Below are 19,131 nucleotides of genomic sequence, written 5' to 3'. Positions count from 1 at the left end.
GCTGTGATACTTTAAGGGAGCAGTCAGCCACATCTTTTGAAATCCCGTGGAGCAGCTGGTAGGTTTGAACCGGCAACCTGGTGGTTAGCAGCCCATCGCTTTCACAGCACTCCCACGAGGGCTCGTTGTTCTTTCAAAGAAAACCATCATTTGGAAACGTGAGAAGCTAGAGAAGCTTGACAGCTTCAGGCAAGATAACGGTTCACTGGTCTACAACGCTGCTCTTTGTAACTCGAAACATGCCTGGGCTGTGACAGAACCACCGTCCTTTGGGCCTTTAGTCCAAGGGCATTGAACACAAATTGATTGGCTAAACTTGGTCTTTCATGGCGCTGTTTGGAAACGTGCTTGATACCTTGGCTCCCCTCTTTAAAGCAGTAAGGTGGCTGCTCGCGGTGGGGCCTCAATGGAGGCACTGAGCAGGGCTAATTAGTAAGTTATCTGTCACCGAGCACTACGGCTTGGTCATGATGCTATATCAACATTAACCCCAATCCTTAATATATAAAAAATGGCAGCAGCAACCCGCATTTGGAGACAAGGAAACTGAAGCTCAGAGGAGCTAGGTGACATTCCAAGATCCCCAGCCAGCTAGCAGAAACTGCTCACTCCAAACCAGTTCTCGCTCTCAGACCCATGTTCCCTGTGTCAGGTACGTGGCCCTGTCCGGCAGCAAGAAGTGCGTCCCGACAGTCAGCCCAATTTATACTGACACCCAGTACTTGCTGCTTTGAATTCAGTGTTCCTGTTCAACATTAACTCAACGGCAACTAGACAGAAGTCCGGGTCAGGGAAGGCCTGTATGCAGCTGACCTTCAATTAACCACAGTGTTTTAAAGGTCTTGGACGCGCTCTGATAAATGTCACAAAGCCAGGGCACCCAGAAGAATACCCACAATGGGAAAGGCTGATAACTGGTTTAATAATTGCTTGTTTGCCTTTTGGTCAGCATGTTCATGGGAGCATATTGTCAGTATTTATTGATCCCACCACTTGTCTCAATGAGATGGATTGACCCCTTGACTACACCATGGTCTCAGATGTAGGAAAGATAGTGAGGCCGGGCAGGACGAGGCAATGTTTTGTTCTGTTGTATGCAGGGTCTCAGTGAGTCCGAAGGACTCAATGGTGACACGCAATAACAACGTTTACTGAACATCTGTCACATGAGCAGCCTTGTGCTAGGAGTGACGGGATGTTTACAGGAAGCATGGACACTGCTGTTCACCATAGTAACTGTCAACCCAGTTTGCAGGCATTTACATTAAAGGCTGGGGGTGGGATGGGGTAGGGGAGGCTTGGAAACCCTCTGGGGGCAGTTCTACTCTGTCTTATAAGGTCGCAATGAGTCGGGGTTGACTCAGGAGCAATGTATTTATGTTGTTTTATCTTAATCATACATTTGCAACTTGAACAGATGAATCCTTGCTCAGGAGAGAAACCAAGGGCATTGGCTTGAGTGTCAGTCAATCCAAATCCTGTTAGTCATGTGGTTTCATAAACATTGTAAGTTGCTGATGTGTACTAGTTATTAATCATTCAATCATACATTTTAAGCACTAGCATATGCATGTCACTGTGGTATAGCAAGTCCCTAGACTGATATAAACTTTAAAATCAAAGCATGCTTACATCAACATAATTGGCATTGATATAATCTGTCAGCTTGCCATCTTTTTCAGCAAGTTGTGCAAGCTTAACCCTGCTATGATCATCTGAAATAAAAATAAAGAAACAAAGGAAGAAATCATTATCATTACAGTAGGTCACAATTTAGTACATACAACAAAGGTCAATTTCATATGCATAATTAATCAACTATAACTAAAATGAACGTAAAGAAGAATTTTCTGCAATAGGCCTTTTGAGGCTGCAGAGTGACAGAGCTAACACAAGACAAATACATATCAAAAGCCCCTGCTGTTGAGAAGTTTCCTAATGCTGTGAGAATACAACAGATGCACAGGGGTCCAAAGAGAGGTACTAAGTGTCAGGGAGATTTGCAAACAAAGCCTGTCCTCATTGGGGATAATGACAAGATGCCATCGAGATTGGACTAAAATTGGCATCTTAGATAGATTTTCAAAGACCAGGCTTTAAAGGTGGGTCCTGGGCCTGTGAACAGTGAAGCTCCTCATGGGCAAGAAACGGGAAGGACCCAGGAAGCTAGGAAAGGATGGCAGGACATGGGGGAGGGGGGGAAGCAGAGAAGACGGCAGCAGAGTACCTGAGAAGGTTCTGAGTATGATTCCAACCAACAGCTCTTTCAAGGGAAGCACCACAAGGAGGCGCTACTACCAACTACAAGAGCTGTCCATGAGAGAGGGCGTGGCTCCACCACCACAATGGAGAAAGATGGTCATGCATGCACGCATTCATGATCATTCCGGTTAGTTGGAACAAGGAGTTTGGGAATAACTTCTTCTGTGGGGCTCAAGTTCTCTGGAGGAGCCACATTAGGAGAAGGGAATGGGTCGGAGTAGTTACCGTCTCAGATACCCACAAGGGCAGTTCTTCCCTGTCCTTATACCTTAGCGGGTCGCAGTGAGCCTGAATTGACCCCATGGCAGCTCACGGAGAAGTGAGTACTGGGTTGCTACGACTTGGAATTGGCCGGAGAGCAATGGGGTCAGATAAAGTAAGATCACGGGACATAAATAATGACGGAAGCCACAAGAAAAGATGGGCTGGAGGAAGGGATTGGATTAACATGAGTTTGATTTTGTTGAAAAGAAAAGCATGTCAGGAACCACAGAATGTTTCGCAGGGACAGCGTGCCATGCATTAGCTATGAAGCACAGGTCTCATTCCCGGATGCAAAGATCCCGGAAGAGCTATGCTTCCAGTCCCTGTCAGCCCATTGCCGATCACCATGGCACAGGCCCGCAGTTGCAATGAAGATGGCGCTGAGTGGAGGCCGGACTTACAGGCGACGATATTAACATATCGGTTCTTGTGCTTGTTGTCGGGGTGGTTCGAGCTGTCTGCTGTGATACCCAAGTCCACAGTGCAGCTCTGAACTTCCTGCAAAGAAATCGTAGGGACACCATCGTGAGCTGGTGCTTGCAAAGAAAGTGCCTTCAAACAAGGGAGAAAACCAATAATCTATCAAAATATCAAAGGTTTTTTTTTTTAACATCTTACAACTACTTCTTTGCTAAAAGAAAATGCAGTGAAATCATGCCTTACCTGGTAAAACTCTTTCAGTGTCTAATGAGGAAATGAATGCCAAAAAAGTAAAGAAATCATATTCCACAGCACACGACAAATGAGAAAAAAAAGTGTTTACATTAGGTTTACAATGGAAAACCACGATCATGCACAAAATACATTTATCCAATACTATCAAAACAAAAAGTTTCAAACAGTTGCATGCACATCAAAGCCTCTACCCACTTTGGAACTTTAAAATGATTTCAAAGACGAACAAAGACAGCTTTAAATGGGGACAGTGTGAATTTTCTACTTTCTAAATATTGTATGACCACTATGGTACTCTTAGGACCTCTGAATGAGCGACCCACTTATATTTGTTGAGCGATTTTAAAGACATCAATAGTGACTTGTTAGTTTATAATGGAAGATCTAGTGCTATCAAAATACTGAAGTCTCCTGAATTTTTAATTCTACAAATCATGTCATTTTGAAACAAACTTTATATACGAATATGTATTTAATGAGCACAGCTTTCTGTTGGTAAACCAAGAAATGATTCCTGCCAATTCTGTTATGATGAATCAAAATTCTCTGCAGAAATGATTTCTATTTAAACACACTATTAACAATCATTAAACAGTATGAGAGCCCTGAGCAACCTTTAGACCCTTTCGATAAAGTACTTCTATAACTCAAATAGCATCTGAATCATCCCCCTCACTCCACCACACAAGCTTCTCACAATGCTTTCCAACAAATCATCGGACTTCAGGCGTAAAAGCAACTTAATAAGTGAACTACTTAAAAGATATAGCGCTATTAGTTATTAGGAAAACCATTAAGTTAATGAAATGATTTTTTTAGTCAGGCTTGAGTTAAAAACCATGGGATTAAGAAAAAAATCCTCTGTATAAAAATGGGAGGTCATTTAATTTATATTGTCAGTGGTTTATTAGTATTCAAAATTATCTAATAGTTTTGACAACCACGGATCTGTCATTGGGCACTTTCTGTCTGTGACTTTTATTTACAAGCAGTCTATTTTTACTTATGGTTTTTAACACTTGGAAGATTAGACAGGTTCGCTATTTCAATTACGATTTTATTTGGCGTTAGCCTGATAGCTCCTCTGTGCTCATGGCGCCAAGAGTAACAGCTCGCTTAAGGTAGGAAAAGTGATCTGATCCTTTCAACATGTTTTTGTTTGAAGTATCCCTGTTTACTTCAGTGCTACTTCACAGTGCTTTCTTCCTCAGTTAAACTGTGATGTAGATTTCTTTCAGGCTTATGTTAAGTTTCTATTGTTGTTGTTAATGGGAACCGTCCCTGCCCCCAAACTCAACACACTGTATTTCTATTTCTTTTGAGTTCTTAAAATTTTCTAATTTCTGGTATTTTCCTTTTCTAAGCATATCCTAAGTATCCTTGGTGTCAATATTGGGCAAGGGTTGGGCTGCTAAGCAGAGGGTTGGTTGTCCAAACCCACCAGCCATCCCATAAGCCATCTCAGCCACAAAAAGATGAAGCCATTGGCTCCTGTAAAGAAGCCCAGTCTCGGAAATCTTACATAGGGCTTCTATGCATTGAATAGACTTGATGTTGGTGAGTAAGCATATCCTGAAATCAAACCCACACTCACACCACACGGATTATTTGTTAGTTCCTCAGGTTCAGATTTCAATGGACTCAGTGCTTAAAGCAGGTGGCTCCTGGGGGTGGGGGTGCGTAGAGGGAGTAGGGAGAGGCAAAGAGGCTTGCCTACTGGAAAGGGCACGAGTTATGGACTCAGAGGCTGGAGGTGGAATTTCAGGCCTGCTGCTAGTTATCAATTGCTCATTAATGTCCCTGATGTTTGAAAATGACATCATGCTTGGTGAGGGAGGGAGGCTGAAGACAAGAGGAAGACCCTCGCCAAGGTGGACGGCCACAGTGGCTGCAACAATGGGCCCAGCCATAACCACAGCTGAGAGGATGGAGCAGGGCTGGGCAGGGTTTTGCTTTGTTGTACAGAGGGTGCTGTGAGTCAAAACTCACTCAATGGCACCTAACAACAACCACAATGTAACATGTGACTTGAGGAGCCTGGGTGGCATAATGGGTTTTGAGTTGAGCTACAAACCATGAAGTCAGTGGTTCGAAACCACCAGCCACTCTATGGGAGGAAGATAAGCTTTTTTACTACCATAAAGATTTATAGCCTCAGAAATCCAGAGGGTGTAGTGCTCTGATCTATAGTGCTGCGATGAGCCAAAAGTGGCTCAAAGGCAGTGAGAGGACCTGAATGAATGGTAGATTTTATTTGGTTGTGGTTGCAGGTATGGTTAAACAATTGGCTGTTAACTGAAGAGTCTGTGGTTCGAACCCGCCAGCCACTGTGGAAGGAAAATGAGGTGGGCGATCTGCTTCCAGAAAGATTTCCAGACTTAGAAACCCTATGGAGCAATCCTACTCTGCCCGAATCTACAGCAATGCCTTTGCTGTTTTAAAATTGTTAAGTTTATGACTCCTATTTTTGTTTTTATATCTGTTTAACTGATTGGTACCTCAGTGGGCCATGGCAAATCTTCAGTGAATTTCTCTGGCCTTGATATCAAAGACTATTTCTGGGAAAGCTCAAATGGTTTTCCAAATGCCTATTTTGTTGAGAAGCTGTCGTTTTTGCCTGATGTAATTTTTGGTCTAAATGATGTCACATTTACAGGTAAAGCTCTGCTACCTTTAAGAAGTCTGTATGTACTTTGGTGGAGTATCATGGTGTTTCATAGTTTAATATAATTTATCTACTATTTACAAAGTGAAAAATAAGCAATGCTATGAATTGAAATTAAAATACTATAGATCTGTATCTTAACGGGCTAGAATTAACAATTAAAAAACACCTTTTTTCACTAGTACAGCATGGCTTTTTTACAATTAAAACCCATTTTCTAAATTATACGATGACACCCACACACTAGCAACACAACAGGACACATGAATGAGCACAGAATTAAGACTTCCTCGAGAAATGCAAGCGGGTTCAATGCCTTAAGGTCAAGTAACTAGCCTCCTGTTGATTCCTGTCAATGGGCTGTTTCCTACGTTACCTTACACAAGCATACTGAAATCATCATACCTCAAATTCTTCAGTAAACCCATTACTTGCATGTAAATCAGCAACTTGCTTTGGAAAGTGCTTTATTGGAATTGCTCCAATATCATCTAAGCAAATGAAAAAGAAAATTTTATCAGGAAGGATACTTCACAAGAAGTGGTAGCCCCTCTCATACACAAAGTACTCGTTCTGAAAACAACTGAGAAGTTGGTATATTCTTGGGTGTCCAGTCACAAAGGTCTGGCCGGTGGGACGCACTCACAGTGGGACGAGCCTGAGCTTGAGAATCACTGACCACACCCTGACTCACCAGGTAATGAAACACTAAGCGACAGTGAACAGTTTTCTCTACCTTGGCTCTTAATCATAACCAGGAGTTTAGAAATCTGACTTCACCAAGAATGCTTTTTCCATGCATATTTTTTTCTTTTACTTTTTCCTTTAAACCTTTTATTAGGGGTTCATACAACTCTGATCACAATCCATACATACATTGATTGTGTAAAGCACATCTGTACATTCTTTGCCCTCATCATTTTCAAAGCATTTGCTCTCCACTTAAACCCTTGGTATCAGGTTCTCTTTTTTCCCCTCCCTCCCTGCTGCCCCCTCCCTCATGAGCCCTTGATAATTTATAAAGTCTTATTTTGTCATTCCATGCATATTCTAAAGAGAAAAGAATTTTTTTAGGTGGTTAGCTGTAATTGCCACCCAAAGCCTCTCTTCTGCTCAACGGGCTGCCTCTTTTTATGAATCACTTGTCGCAGTAAGAGTGGGAGTGGTGTGCAAAATTCTGGAAAAAATCAAACCACATAGAAATAACCCGGTTCCAGTGTCACCATGCAGCCCAGCTTCAGTCTGAGTAAGCCACACACTTCAATGCCTTCCAGTCAAACAGTCAGATGGCTGCACTTGAAGGCATTTTTCCCTCTCTCCATAAATAAGAGAAAACATTTATATGCAGAATATTCATTAACGATAATGTCAAAAACCTTTGGGACTTTTAATCTGTAAAACTTCGAGAGTTTTACTTGAAAATATGCTATGTAAACAAAGTCATTTGATCTGTTAATTAATTGTGAAGGGGCCAGATTATTTTAAGCGGCGTTTTTTGTTGTTGTTCCTTCCTGGAAAGACGTTCTTAGATTAAACATGTTACTAGTTCACAGCATGCACTTTCACAAGTGATTCCTCTGACAAGGAAACATCAAATGCGTTTCAGTAGTAACAGTTACTTACATCAACAGATGTTCAGCATTTAGGCCATCTACTATTTTTTAAGCTTCGGTTACCAAGAATTTGTTGATTAAAAAAACCTTAGAATCCATCTGTTCTCTCTTTTAGAGGAGTGGACCTGAATACTAAAATTGAATTAGCCAGCCAAGCTTAAGAAACACTACATAAAGGTGTAATTCCACCTTCACACCTACAGAAAGATCTTGCCTAGAAATAACTCTTATAATTAGATACAAACACAGAAGTAATTTGTCACACCTAAACATTAAATCTTCCAGTTACTGTCCCTCACTCACTCATTGATACTGTACCACACGGTCAATCTCCTTTTATAAGTAGACTGACTATTAACAATGAAATATCTGTGTAATTTCTCCTCTTCATTGGTCTGCGAGAAAGTGAGACACATATTCTCATTATGAGATTTGTCATGAAAATGTGCATATTCAGGTGATCAGGAGTGAATCTTGGAAAGTGTGCAGGTACAAGGGCATTTCAAGCAGTGCCCTTGAAAAATGACAGCATTATCACTCCCCAGACTCTCAAAATGAGAATATTAGAATTCCTGGATAAGGCCCTAACATAGTATTATTATAAGAGCTGGTTATCATAAACTATGTTGGATGTGGGAAAATACCGGAACTAATTTGCACACCCATGTTTATGAGTGTGCAGAAGAAATGTGTTTGAAAGTGATGGGAATCAAAGTTCAACAGGTAACTGACAGGTGACAGTAGCAAAATGCTAAACATGTTAGTCAGAGATGATGCGCTATGATAATAAGTTTAGAGCCTTTAATAAAAAGGGAGAAAACAGAAATTCATAGAATAGCTGTGGTTACTCACTTATGAGGGTGTTTCAAAGCTAGTGGGAAAATTTCAAGAGTTTTAAGTCCCTTAGTTCCATGGATTCTTCAAAGCCTCGCATATTGATAAATGAGAAAATGAGAAAAATCTTGCCTTTTGAGTCCCTTCACTTTCAAACAGGCTTCATCTGCATACCACATAAATATGAGTTACATGAATTCTAATATCTTGTAAGACCCACATCTCCATCTTTCTATCTTAAAGGTCAGGAGATTGCTTCCGAAGACACCATGTAGGTCTTTGGGCTCTCACAACGATATGTCAGCATTAAGCAATTTAAGCAGGGCTTCTGTAAAATGAGCAGAGTTGAATGTCTCCTTTCGGACTCTGGTTAGGTGACTATGTTTGGCCTTGTTACACCCAATATCCTCCAGGACCTCTGCCCTAATTTATATATTTCCAGACAACTCCCTTTTTAGCATCATTCTCCATTTTTAGCTTTTATAAGATGTTGATTAGATAAGCACCACTGACATTCATTAATGTCAACTCTAGAGTCAATGAGCTTATTAGTCAATGTAACCCCAGCTACTTTTTGAATATGCTAACCTCAAAGCCTATTATGATAAAAATAGTCAATATTTTCCCAGACATTCAGCCATTCAACGTTTTGGCCTTAAGCTTCAGTCAACCACTCATTCTTTGTGCTTGTGTTCCGCAACCACCCCCCCTCCCACAATTACTCCCACCATTTTATTTCTTCCTAATGTAGTTTGGAACTTTTTTCTTATACAAAGGATATAGACTTCACTCTTATTTTGTTTTGTTTTTTCCTTCTCTCTACACTTATTTCACTTATTTAGCATCATTTCTTCTTGGAACAAAGCAGACTTGTTAAGTCTTCTTAATGTATTAGAAATCCGTAAAAGGCAAGAGGATTCTTAAGTAATCTAGCATTGCTATCAATTTTTGTGTTCTCTAGCCTAGTGTACCCAAAGAATTTTAAGGTTTTAAAGATAGTATTATCTATCTAGGTAAGAAGACTCAAAGTCAATGAGTCAGAATGTTCAAAATGAATGAGAACATGATATAAAACTAGGTGTATGACATCTGATCTACTAAATATTCTTTAGTACATCAACATTTACTAAACTACAAGGTGGTCATTTTCAAAGCACCCCAATCAAAATGAGCCTTCTAACATCGTGCTTTTCATTCAACCTCTAGCAGGCATTGACAGTTACACTCAGTGATTACCTGAAATTGGAAAGACAGGTGTTGGAGGTGTGGATATGACTCGAGGAGATGTACTGTCCTCTAAATAAAAATGCGCTGTCTGGAAGCATTTCCTGGAACGGGAAGAGAGTCACGTCTACTACGAGCTGTCATAGGCAATAGAACAATCTCTAAGTTGCTTCATGGTTATGATAAAAAGCTCCAGAAAAATAACAAAAAAACAATAAAACCCCTAACAAGCGGAAAGTTGTGTCTCTGAGTATTTCAATGGCACACACAACTTCAAAGAACTGTACGACCTCCAAATTCATCTGAGTAGATAAGACACATCCAGGAATCAGAAATGTCCTCTGCCCCCTTTTCATGAAAAAAAAATACTGCATACCCCCCTGTAAATTAAAATCTTTTGTATCATCCAGGATAAGATCCAGGCATCTCCTTTTGTATCTCCCCTGGGTCATTCCTGCATGCTGCTTCCCCCAAGGCAGGGGGTGGTATTGTCTACTTTGGGAAGCCCTAGTTCCTTTTCCATTCTTGCTCCATTCCCTCATGCCCTGCCACTTTGTACAGGATCAAAGTGCAAACAAAAGGATATTCAAAGTGCTTTTCAATAAACACCCTTTGGAGGAAGTTTAGCTGCTAGCCAACAGGCAGCAAGCTATGTCGGCAGAATAAAGTGTCGCAGGGATAACACTTTAATGGAAAAAAGAAAGCAGCTTTTTACATGATGGAAGGTCTAGGGGTGCTGTGGGTGAGGCAGTAGTCTGCTCACCAAAAGGTCCGCTATCCAAACCCATCAGTTCCTTCATGGGAAAAAGATACAGCTGTCCGGTCCTTAAAGACTGACAGCCTTGGACACGCCATCACTCTGGGTTGGAACTGGCTTGATGGCAGTGGGTTTGATGGCATGATATTGTTGTCGAACTTAAGCAAGGAAATTATATGCACATAACCAGTAACAGGGTGATTTTCTAGTCAACAGGTACTATTGGTAAGAGTTTTGGGGATGAATGCAATTGGTATCAATGACAGTGTGACCTGTAATGCCACCTGAATGTATTTTCACTCAGATCGTGAGCAACAGCTGCTGAGAGCATACAACAAATTACTGAGAGGAACAAATCACCAATTGCTGATACAAAATACTGCCACCCACCCAACTCACTGACATCAAGTAGATGCTGACTTAGAGCAGCCCTGTAGGGCAGAGCACAACTACTCCTTTGAGTTTCCAAGGCTAAGACTCTTTACAGTAATAGAAAACATTCTCTTTCTCCTGGTAGCCTCCTATGCCACCAGGATTTCTTAAGGAACCTAACCCATCCTTAATTAAAAAACAACAACAACAATAATCATGAAAAAGAACATCAAAGAGCTTGGCTGCCAGCTGGTTAGCTGAAATCTGAGCCAATCAGTTGCTCTGTGGGAAAAAGTGATGGTAGTCAACTTTTATAAAGATTTTACAGTTTTTGAAATCCAGTGGAGCAATTCCACTCTGCCTTCACAGGACACTGTGAGTCAAAAAAAAAAAAAAAAGACTTTCTGACTCATAAAGATCTTCAAAGTAGCAACAGGCCCCTGTCAGATATCATGTCTGAAGATGAGCCCCTCAGGGTGCAAGCCACTCAACATAGATGACTCAGGAGGAGCTGCCTCCCCAAAGTAGAGGCAACCGCAGTGAAGTGCACGGAGCAAACCTTCCAGGCCTCCATTTCAGATGGGGCCTAACTCAAAATGCGAGCAGCTGCGAACCCCCATCAATCCTGGGCGTAGGGGATGGAGAAGTCTGAAGGTAGGAAAATTGGAAGTTGTCAAAAATGCAATGGAGTGCACGAAGATCAATAGCCTAGGCATTAGTGATTGAAATAGATTAGGACTGACCATTTGGAATCAGACAATCATATATGGTTCCCCATGGCAGGAATGACAAATTTAAGAGGAGTGGTGTCACATTCATCGTCCCAAATAGCATTTCAAGACCTTTCTTGAAGTGTACTATTGCCTGTGATGGGGTAACACCTCAAGAATACATTTGGATGATTTAACGCTCATGAGTTGTGGGATGACACCGAAAGCATCCACGTGAAGAGAACAAAAGTCACTCTAAAGACAAGAAAAACAGACAAAAGCCCAGTGGATGCCAGGAGAGACTCTGAAACTTGCTCTTGAATGTAGATTAGCTACAGCAAATGGAATAAATGGTGAAGCAAACGCGCTGAATATAACATTTCAAAGGGCAGCCCTAGAAGACAAAATCAAGTACTCTAATGAAATGTGTAAACACCTCTATTAATAAAGCAAACCCGGAAGAGCACCCTCAGCATGTCTCAGGCTGAAAATAAAAAACAAAAAACTGAATAAAAAATTCAAGCCTTGAGCTGAAATACTGAAGGGTTCTCTGGGAAAATATTGAATGTTGCAGGGAACATCAAAACACAATGAAAGTCATTATTCTTTATCATTGTGTATTATTCCATTGCAAATATGTACCACACTGATTGACCCAAAGATGGACACGATTGTTTTTATATTTTTGCTGTTGTGAATAATGAAGCAATAAACATAGGTGCACATAACAAAATACAAAGCAAGGAATCCACAGAATCAGTGTACAAAGAGAAAACACAAAACTAGTGGACATTCAACCATTTCAAAAGGTAGTATATGATCGAGACCCAGGAGACTGAAGGAAGAAATCTAAGCTTCACTGAAAAGATCAGCAAAAAACAGGCCTCCAGGAATTGCTGGACTACTAATAAAAATGTTTCAACAAGTAGATGAAGCACTGGAAGCAGTCACTCACCTATGCCAAGAAATTGGGAAGACAGCTGCCAGGCCAACTGACTGGAAGAGATGCATATTTGCACCCACACCACAGAAAGGTGACTCAACAGAATATAGAAATTATCCAACAATATCGTTAATGTCACATACAAGTGACATTTTCCTGAAGACCATTCAACCCTGGCTGCAGCAGAACCTCAACAGGGAGATGCTAGAAGTTCAAGCTGCATTCACAAGGGGACTTGGGATGAGGGGGTCTCATTACTGATGACTGATGAATCTTGGTGGAAAGCAAAGAACACTAGAAAGATGTTTACTTAGCTTTATTGACTATGCATAGGCATTCGGCTGTGTGGATAATAACAATTAAAGGTATAGTGGAGAAGAATGGGAATTCCATAACACTTCATTGTGCTCAGGAGGAACCTGTACATGGAATAAGAGGCAGTTGTATGACTAACACAAGGGAACACGGTGTGGTTTAAAACAGGGAAAGTGTGCATCAGAGTTGTATCCTTTCACCATACTTATTCAATCTGTATGCTGAGTAGATCATCAAGAAGCTGGGTTGTATGAAGAGGAACGTGACATCAGGACTAGAGGGAGGCTTCTTAACAACTTGCAGTATGCAAATGACACAACCTTGCTTGCTGAACATGAGGAGGAATTGAAGCACTTGCTGATAAGGATCAAGAATTGCAGCCTTCAGTATTGTGTTAGTTTGGGTTGACCAGGGAAACAAATTCATACATAGACACTCATATGTGCCTAAGAAAGAGCTTTATATATAAGAGCAATTGAATATTGAGAAAACATCTCATCCCAGTGCAGATCAAGTCCGTAAGTCTGATATTGGCCCATATGTCCAGCACCAGTCTGTAAATTCCTCTTCAGACTCACGCATCACATGCAATGACGCTGAATGCGGGAAGAACATAGGCCAATGGGTGGAAAGTCTTGCGGATCCAGTGGCGGTAGAAGCATCTCAGCACTGGCGGGGGCCTCCACGTGGCCCCTTCAGCTCCAGGGCTCTGGCTGCATCAGCATAGTACCATCAGGTTCCACATCAGTAATGTCTCACAGGGAGTGAGTATATATCCTACCTCCAGTGAGCTATTTATCTGCTTAATACCTCCAATTGAGGTCATCAAGCTGTGACCTGATTGACAGACTAAACTCCACCCCTCCACAAATTGACACCAGATTATGTAACTACCACAAGTATGATCACAACTCAAGATAAAGAAGACCCAAACCCTCACAATTTGATCATTATAAATGAAGCAAAGTATATATATAAAAAGTATATATATATATATATAAATTTATCATGAAAGGGATAGAGACCAGTGTACACATATTTGTATGTTAAATATTAAGATAGCAGACTGATTTTGGGCATCTACTCAAGACCTCTCTAAACACAAGAACCCTTTGTCTAATACCCTGGCACTCTTTGATACTCACCTCCCCTTCCTGACATGATTGCTGAAGACAAAATGGGTGCATAACTAGCAAATGTGGTGAAGAAAGTAGATGGTTCCTGACTATCAAAAGATATAGTGTTTGGAGTCTTAAGGGCTTGGAGTTAAAGAAGCAGCCATCTAGCAGGGAAGCAAATAAGCCCACATGGAAGAACACCCCAGCCTGTGTGATCATGAGGTGTTGGCCGAATCGGGTATCAGGTATCAAATGATCCCAAACAAACATTCTATAATGTGAAAACAGGGTGGTTAGAGCGAAGACCCAAAGCCCATCTGTAGACAATTGGACATCCCCCCACAGAAGGGTTACAAGCAAGGGACAATTCAACTAGCACCGATGAAACACATCATTCCTCTATATCCTGAATGCTTACCACCCCCCACCACACTACCATGATGACCCAGTTCTACCTTATAAATGCAGCTAGACCAGAGTAAACATTGGTAAGAGCTTTTGACACATGGAATTCAGTACAAATAAATCCCCCAGGAACAGTATTCAGAGTCGTGATATCATAAGGGAAGGGGGGATGGCTAGGGTGGGGGAAAGGGAGGATGGAGAGAAAGGATGAACCCATTACAAGGTTGGATACATAGCCCACCCCCCAGGGGGATGAATAACCGAAATGTGGGTGAAGGGAGACAACGGACAGTGTAAGACATGAAATAATAACAATAATATATAATTGATCAAGGAGACACAAGGGTGGGAGGGTGGGGGAGGGAGGGGAACAAGAGGAGCTGATACCAGTAGAAACAATGTTTTGGAAATGTCGATGGCAACATACATATAAGTGTGCTTAATACAATTTGAATGATGGATTGTTATAAGATTTGTGAGAGCCCCCCCCCAATAAAATGATTAATTAACATAAATAAATAAAACGATAGAAGTGGCCAAGTATTTGGTCTTGCTTGGATCCACAATCAGTGCTCATGGAAGTCAAGAGATCAAATAACGTGTTGCACAGGAGTTCTTTGAAGCGTTGAATAGCAAGGATGTTACTCAGAGGACTAAGGTGTGCCAGATCCAAGCCAGGGCATTTTCATTAGCCGCATATGCCTGTGAAGGTTGGACACTGATTGTCCGAAAAACAATGTGTGCGTTTGAGTTATGTTGTTGGCAAAGAATAATGAAAGTGCCACAGACTGCCAAAAGAACAAACCTGTCTTGGAAGAAGCACCACAGACTGTTCCTTAGATGCAAGGACGACAAGCCTTCTTCTCATTTCCTTTGGACATAAAGTTGGAACAGACCAGTCTCTGGACAAGGACATCATGCTTGGGAAAGTGGAGGAGCAGTGAAGAAGAGGAAGCCCTTGATGAAATGGATGGGCACAGTGGCTGCAAAAACCGGCTCCAACATAACACTGATTGGAGGAGGAGGCGGGACTAGGCAGTGTGTCACTCTGTTGGACATGCGGTTGCTTCGAATCATCCACCAGCAACAACATAGTAACACTGTTTACATATTTGTTTGTGTTTCTTCTTCTTGTTGTTCCAGGAGATGTCAAGTTGGTCCAACTCATAAGGACCCCTTATACAACAGGATGAATGCTGTCTGGTCTTTTCTTCACATTTTATTGAGGATTCTTAAAGCCCTTGTAACAACCCATACATCAATTGTATCAAGCACGTTTGTACATATGTTGCCATCATTATTTTCTAGACATTTAATTTCTATTGAGCCCTTGGTGTCAGATCTTCTTCCTCCCACCTCCCACCAATTGCCTCCCACCCTCACCTTCATGGCCCCTTGATAAATCATAAATTATTATTTTCATATCTTACACTGACTGCTGTCTCTCTTCCCCTATGGTTTCTGTTGTTCATCCCCCTGGGTATGTGTGTGGGGGTGTGGTTATGTGTCTATCATCATGATTAGTTTCCCCTTCCTCCCTTCTTCCCTGCCCTCTTGATATCGCTATTGCCCTCTTGATATTCCCCCTGCCCTCTTGATATCGCTATTGCCCTTCCTGTTCCTGGATCCATGTGTCGTGAGCTCTTATGTCATACCTGTACCTGTGCACACGCTCAGGCCTAGCCCGCACTGAAGGCAGCACTAGGGTCATGACAGTGGGGGTGGGGTAGTGAGGAAGCCTGGAGAAACCAGGGGGTATTGAGTGCTCCATCGGTGCTTTCACTGTCCTCAGGACCACGCTGTGCTTGCCTGTTGTTATCTTCCCTCATGAATGTACGCTTGACAAAGGCAAAAAGTACAATTGTGTACATGTGATTCACTGCCTCACATGACTGTGGTTTCTCTATTTGCAAATTTGCCTACTTAGATTTATGAGTGTTCTGAAAACCAATACTTGGGGCGCCTTTGCAGTCTTCTACGGTCATTTATAGGCATGTGCAGAGTGGAGAAACATGTGAGTGGCTGGCAGGTACCTTCTCAGGTGAGGTTGAACAAAGCCATTTTCTGCCTTCTCTTTTCAGCTCTTATTCTACAAACAAGAGTTCTTTTCAGTCTTTTTTTAAAATTAAATTTTTGGGTGATTTCACTGCTTCAAATGGCCCCCAAGTGCAGTGCAGAAGTGTTGTCTAGTGTTCCTCACTGCAAAAAGCGTATGCTATGCTTGATGGAGAAAATGTGTATATTAGTTCAGCTTTGTTCATGTAAGTATTATAGTGCGTCTGCATGTGAGTTCAATGTTGACAAATCAGTGGTGCATGTTAAATAAGATGTCTTTAAAACAAAGCTGTATATTGATAGGTTGACATATAGTTCACATCCAGAAGGCTCCACTGCATAATCTTATTTCCCAAAGGAGAAATGGTTCACTATTGGCTAAGCCAATGTTTGTGGTAACTTTATAAAACATACCTTCTGCAAATAACAAGAATTAACTGCAGTCGGTCTTAATTACTTCAGTATCGGTCCCTGATGAGAAAAACAGTGTCTGCTATACTGCATGTGCAGAAAAATATTTGTTTGATGTATTATCTGCTAGAAGTGGTACGGAATTATTTAGTTTATTCTTATCTTAATATCACAAGGAAAAAATAAAATCCCCAAAGCAAAGATGTGCACTGCAAGAATTAGCCCCTCTCATGAACACAGGACCACAGAAACATGTTTAAAAGAGAACACTGATCTAGGGCTAAGACAAGATGATGGAGAAACAAGCATCACAAAGACCCTGCACTAGCGTCATATCCTAGAATGTCAAAGGGATATACAAGACTGATGAACGGGAGCGGGAGGAATGCGGGTTACAAGTTTCATGGTAAAGAATCCATGTTATTGAAAGTCTACCTGCATGCAGACGTGAAACAAAACTAGAGCAGAAACTATAAGAAAAAGCTGGCTTATCATGAAGCGCCATGCATCCATGTAACCATAGACGTAGTGTGTTGTCATGCATTGGTCTGTCTGTATACTTGCTTCTAAGATTAGCTATTTAATCTGTAATCTGTTTAAGAGATTGTTGTTGTTTGCCATCAAGTTGACTTTGTCTCTAAAAGAAGACCCAAGGGACGAAGCAGAACTTCCTCACAGAGTTTCCCAGTCTGTTATCTTCATGGGAGCAGGTTGTCCTGTCTTCTCTCCCACTGAGCTGTGCTGGGTTTGAACTGCTAACTGTTGGGTTAGCAAGAGAGCATTTATCAACTCCTATGCCATAGTCCACCCGGGCGTAGAGAGCATCTCGGGAACAGATGTGGCACATTGAACAAGAAAGACTGAGAGCTGAGAAGCTGTGCAATGAAATCACGGATCTCATACAGGAAGCAAGCAAAGGGTCATTTTTAGAAGGGACTAACGTGGAAGTCAAAAAGAGCCTCTGAAACTTCTTAAAATATCTGAAGCTGAGGACTTCCGGGAAGATGGCGACGGAGTGACACATACCAGAGGGACTCTGCAGAATCCAGCCCAGGAGAGTTGCTTAGAGGGAAATTCAACGCCGCTGGGTCGCAGGAGGTGCATCATAAAGACCCTTGGGTTTTTGAGGGGCTGGGGGCTTTTGGCTTACCACAGTGGAAGCCAGCTGGGGCTCGACCCTAGCCCAGCCGCTGTATCTGCCGGAGCCGGGACCATTTGGAGCCTGTGGCGGGACTTGGTCTCAACATAGCCACAGTTTTCCCCTGCCTGCCTCAGGGCAGGGACGGGACCCTTGCGACTCCACGGGCAGGGATCGGGTTCAGCTACATTGTTGCTTCTGGTTGTATCTCTGATCTCTGTTCCCACACAGCCTTGGAGGGCTGTGCAGGGCCTTTTTCACAGCACAGCTACAGCTTGCCGCAGTGTCGTCTGAGCAGGGACTAAACCCAAACCCTCACAGCTACACGGGCACGGATCAGGGTTCAGCTACACTGCGGCGTCTGTTAACAACTCTGCTCTCTGTCCCCCTACTTCTCTGGGGGCTGCTCAGCAGCTATCTTGCAACTCTTCTTGTGGCTCAGCTGCGGAGTGCCACTGGGGCTTGGGGCAAGGAGTAAGCCCTTGCAGCTCCACAGGCAGGGAGTGGGACTCAGCTACATAGTTGCTTTTGCTTCCCTTGCTTCCCTATACCCCTGCACAGTCCAAATGGTCTTACTTTTTAATTTTTCTCCTTCTTATTTCTGCCCTGTTCCTTCACACTCCACTGCAGTCTTACGGGGGCACTCCCTTTGCCCTAGGGCATTTGCGCCTGGGCCACACCCAGCTAGGTGAGCTCCACCCTGCATAGATAGCCCAAGGCTAGGGAAAGGCCTGCTTTCTCTTCAGGAGATATTCCGCCCAACCTCTCACCTGGGAATTCCTGCCTGTGTTCCAGCTCAGCCAACACTTATCAACATTCCAAGCAAAAGCAGGAACTTTAGGCTAGCCTCTGCAACACTGGGGTAGGCGGCGGACTAGCCATCTGGGGCACTCCCCTGATAAGAAGTCACAGGAAGATAAAGTGGGAGGTTTATCCCATAGTAAAATCAGCTGTAGGTGTGGAAACTAGAGTCCAGACCCTCAACAAGCTAAACCTTGAGCTACAAAACACCAGATTCAGAACAGATGGATCCTCTTCCTGGTGGAACTCTTCTCTGTACTCTTTCCTAGCCCCCATACTAGGACCCATAATTTTAGTTATAATTTTTCTCTTAATTGCTCCTTGTCTCATCCAGCTCCTGCAAAACTGACTCTGCGAGATCACCCATATAGCAGTTCACCAGATGATGCTACAGCAATACCAGCCTCTAAAACCTCTGCCAGGCCAGACATTTCAGTACTCTGCCTAAGGCCTCCTCCCCCCGCCCCCCGTAAAATTTCATCGCCCCTATGCCAACAGGAACAAGTTACAGAAGAGACTGACTCCGCCCCTTTTCACTATAAGGCAGAGTCAGGTATGCCTGGTCTTGG

General features: G+C 42.5%; 1 protein-coding gene across 1 annotated transcript in view; it reads right to left on the bottom strand.

Annotated features, from left to right (window-relative positions):
• Nucleotides 1-19,131, bottom strand: part of PTPRZ1 (protein tyrosine phosphatase receptor type Z1) — a 205,948-nt gene that overhangs the window by 21,914 nt on the left and 164,903 nt on the right. The window contains exons 14-18 of the mRNA XM_075558612.1: nt 9,550-9,641; nt 6,272-6,357; nt 3,190-3,210; nt 2,928-3,024; nt 1,633-1,715 (exon numbers count right to left, since the gene is read on the bottom strand). Coding sequence (XP_075414727.1) covers nt 1,633-1,715; nt 2,928-3,024; nt 3,190-3,210; nt 6,272-6,357; nt 9,550-9,641 — 379 coding nt within the window. The remainder of the gene's footprint in view (nt 1-1,632; nt 1,716-2,927; nt 3,025-3,189; nt 3,211-6,271; nt 6,358-9,549; nt 9,642-19,131) is intronic.

This window comes from Tenrec ecaudatus, chromosome 9 (assembly GCF_050624435.1).
Source record: "Tenrec ecaudatus isolate mTenEca1 chromosome 9, mTenEca1.hap1, whole genome shotgun sequence".
Classification (NCBI taxonomy): Eukaryota; Metazoa; Chordata; class Mammalia; order Afrosoricida; family Tenrecidae; genus Tenrec; species Tenrec ecaudatus.
This window is presented reverse-complemented; position numbering and strand designations above follow the sequence as displayed.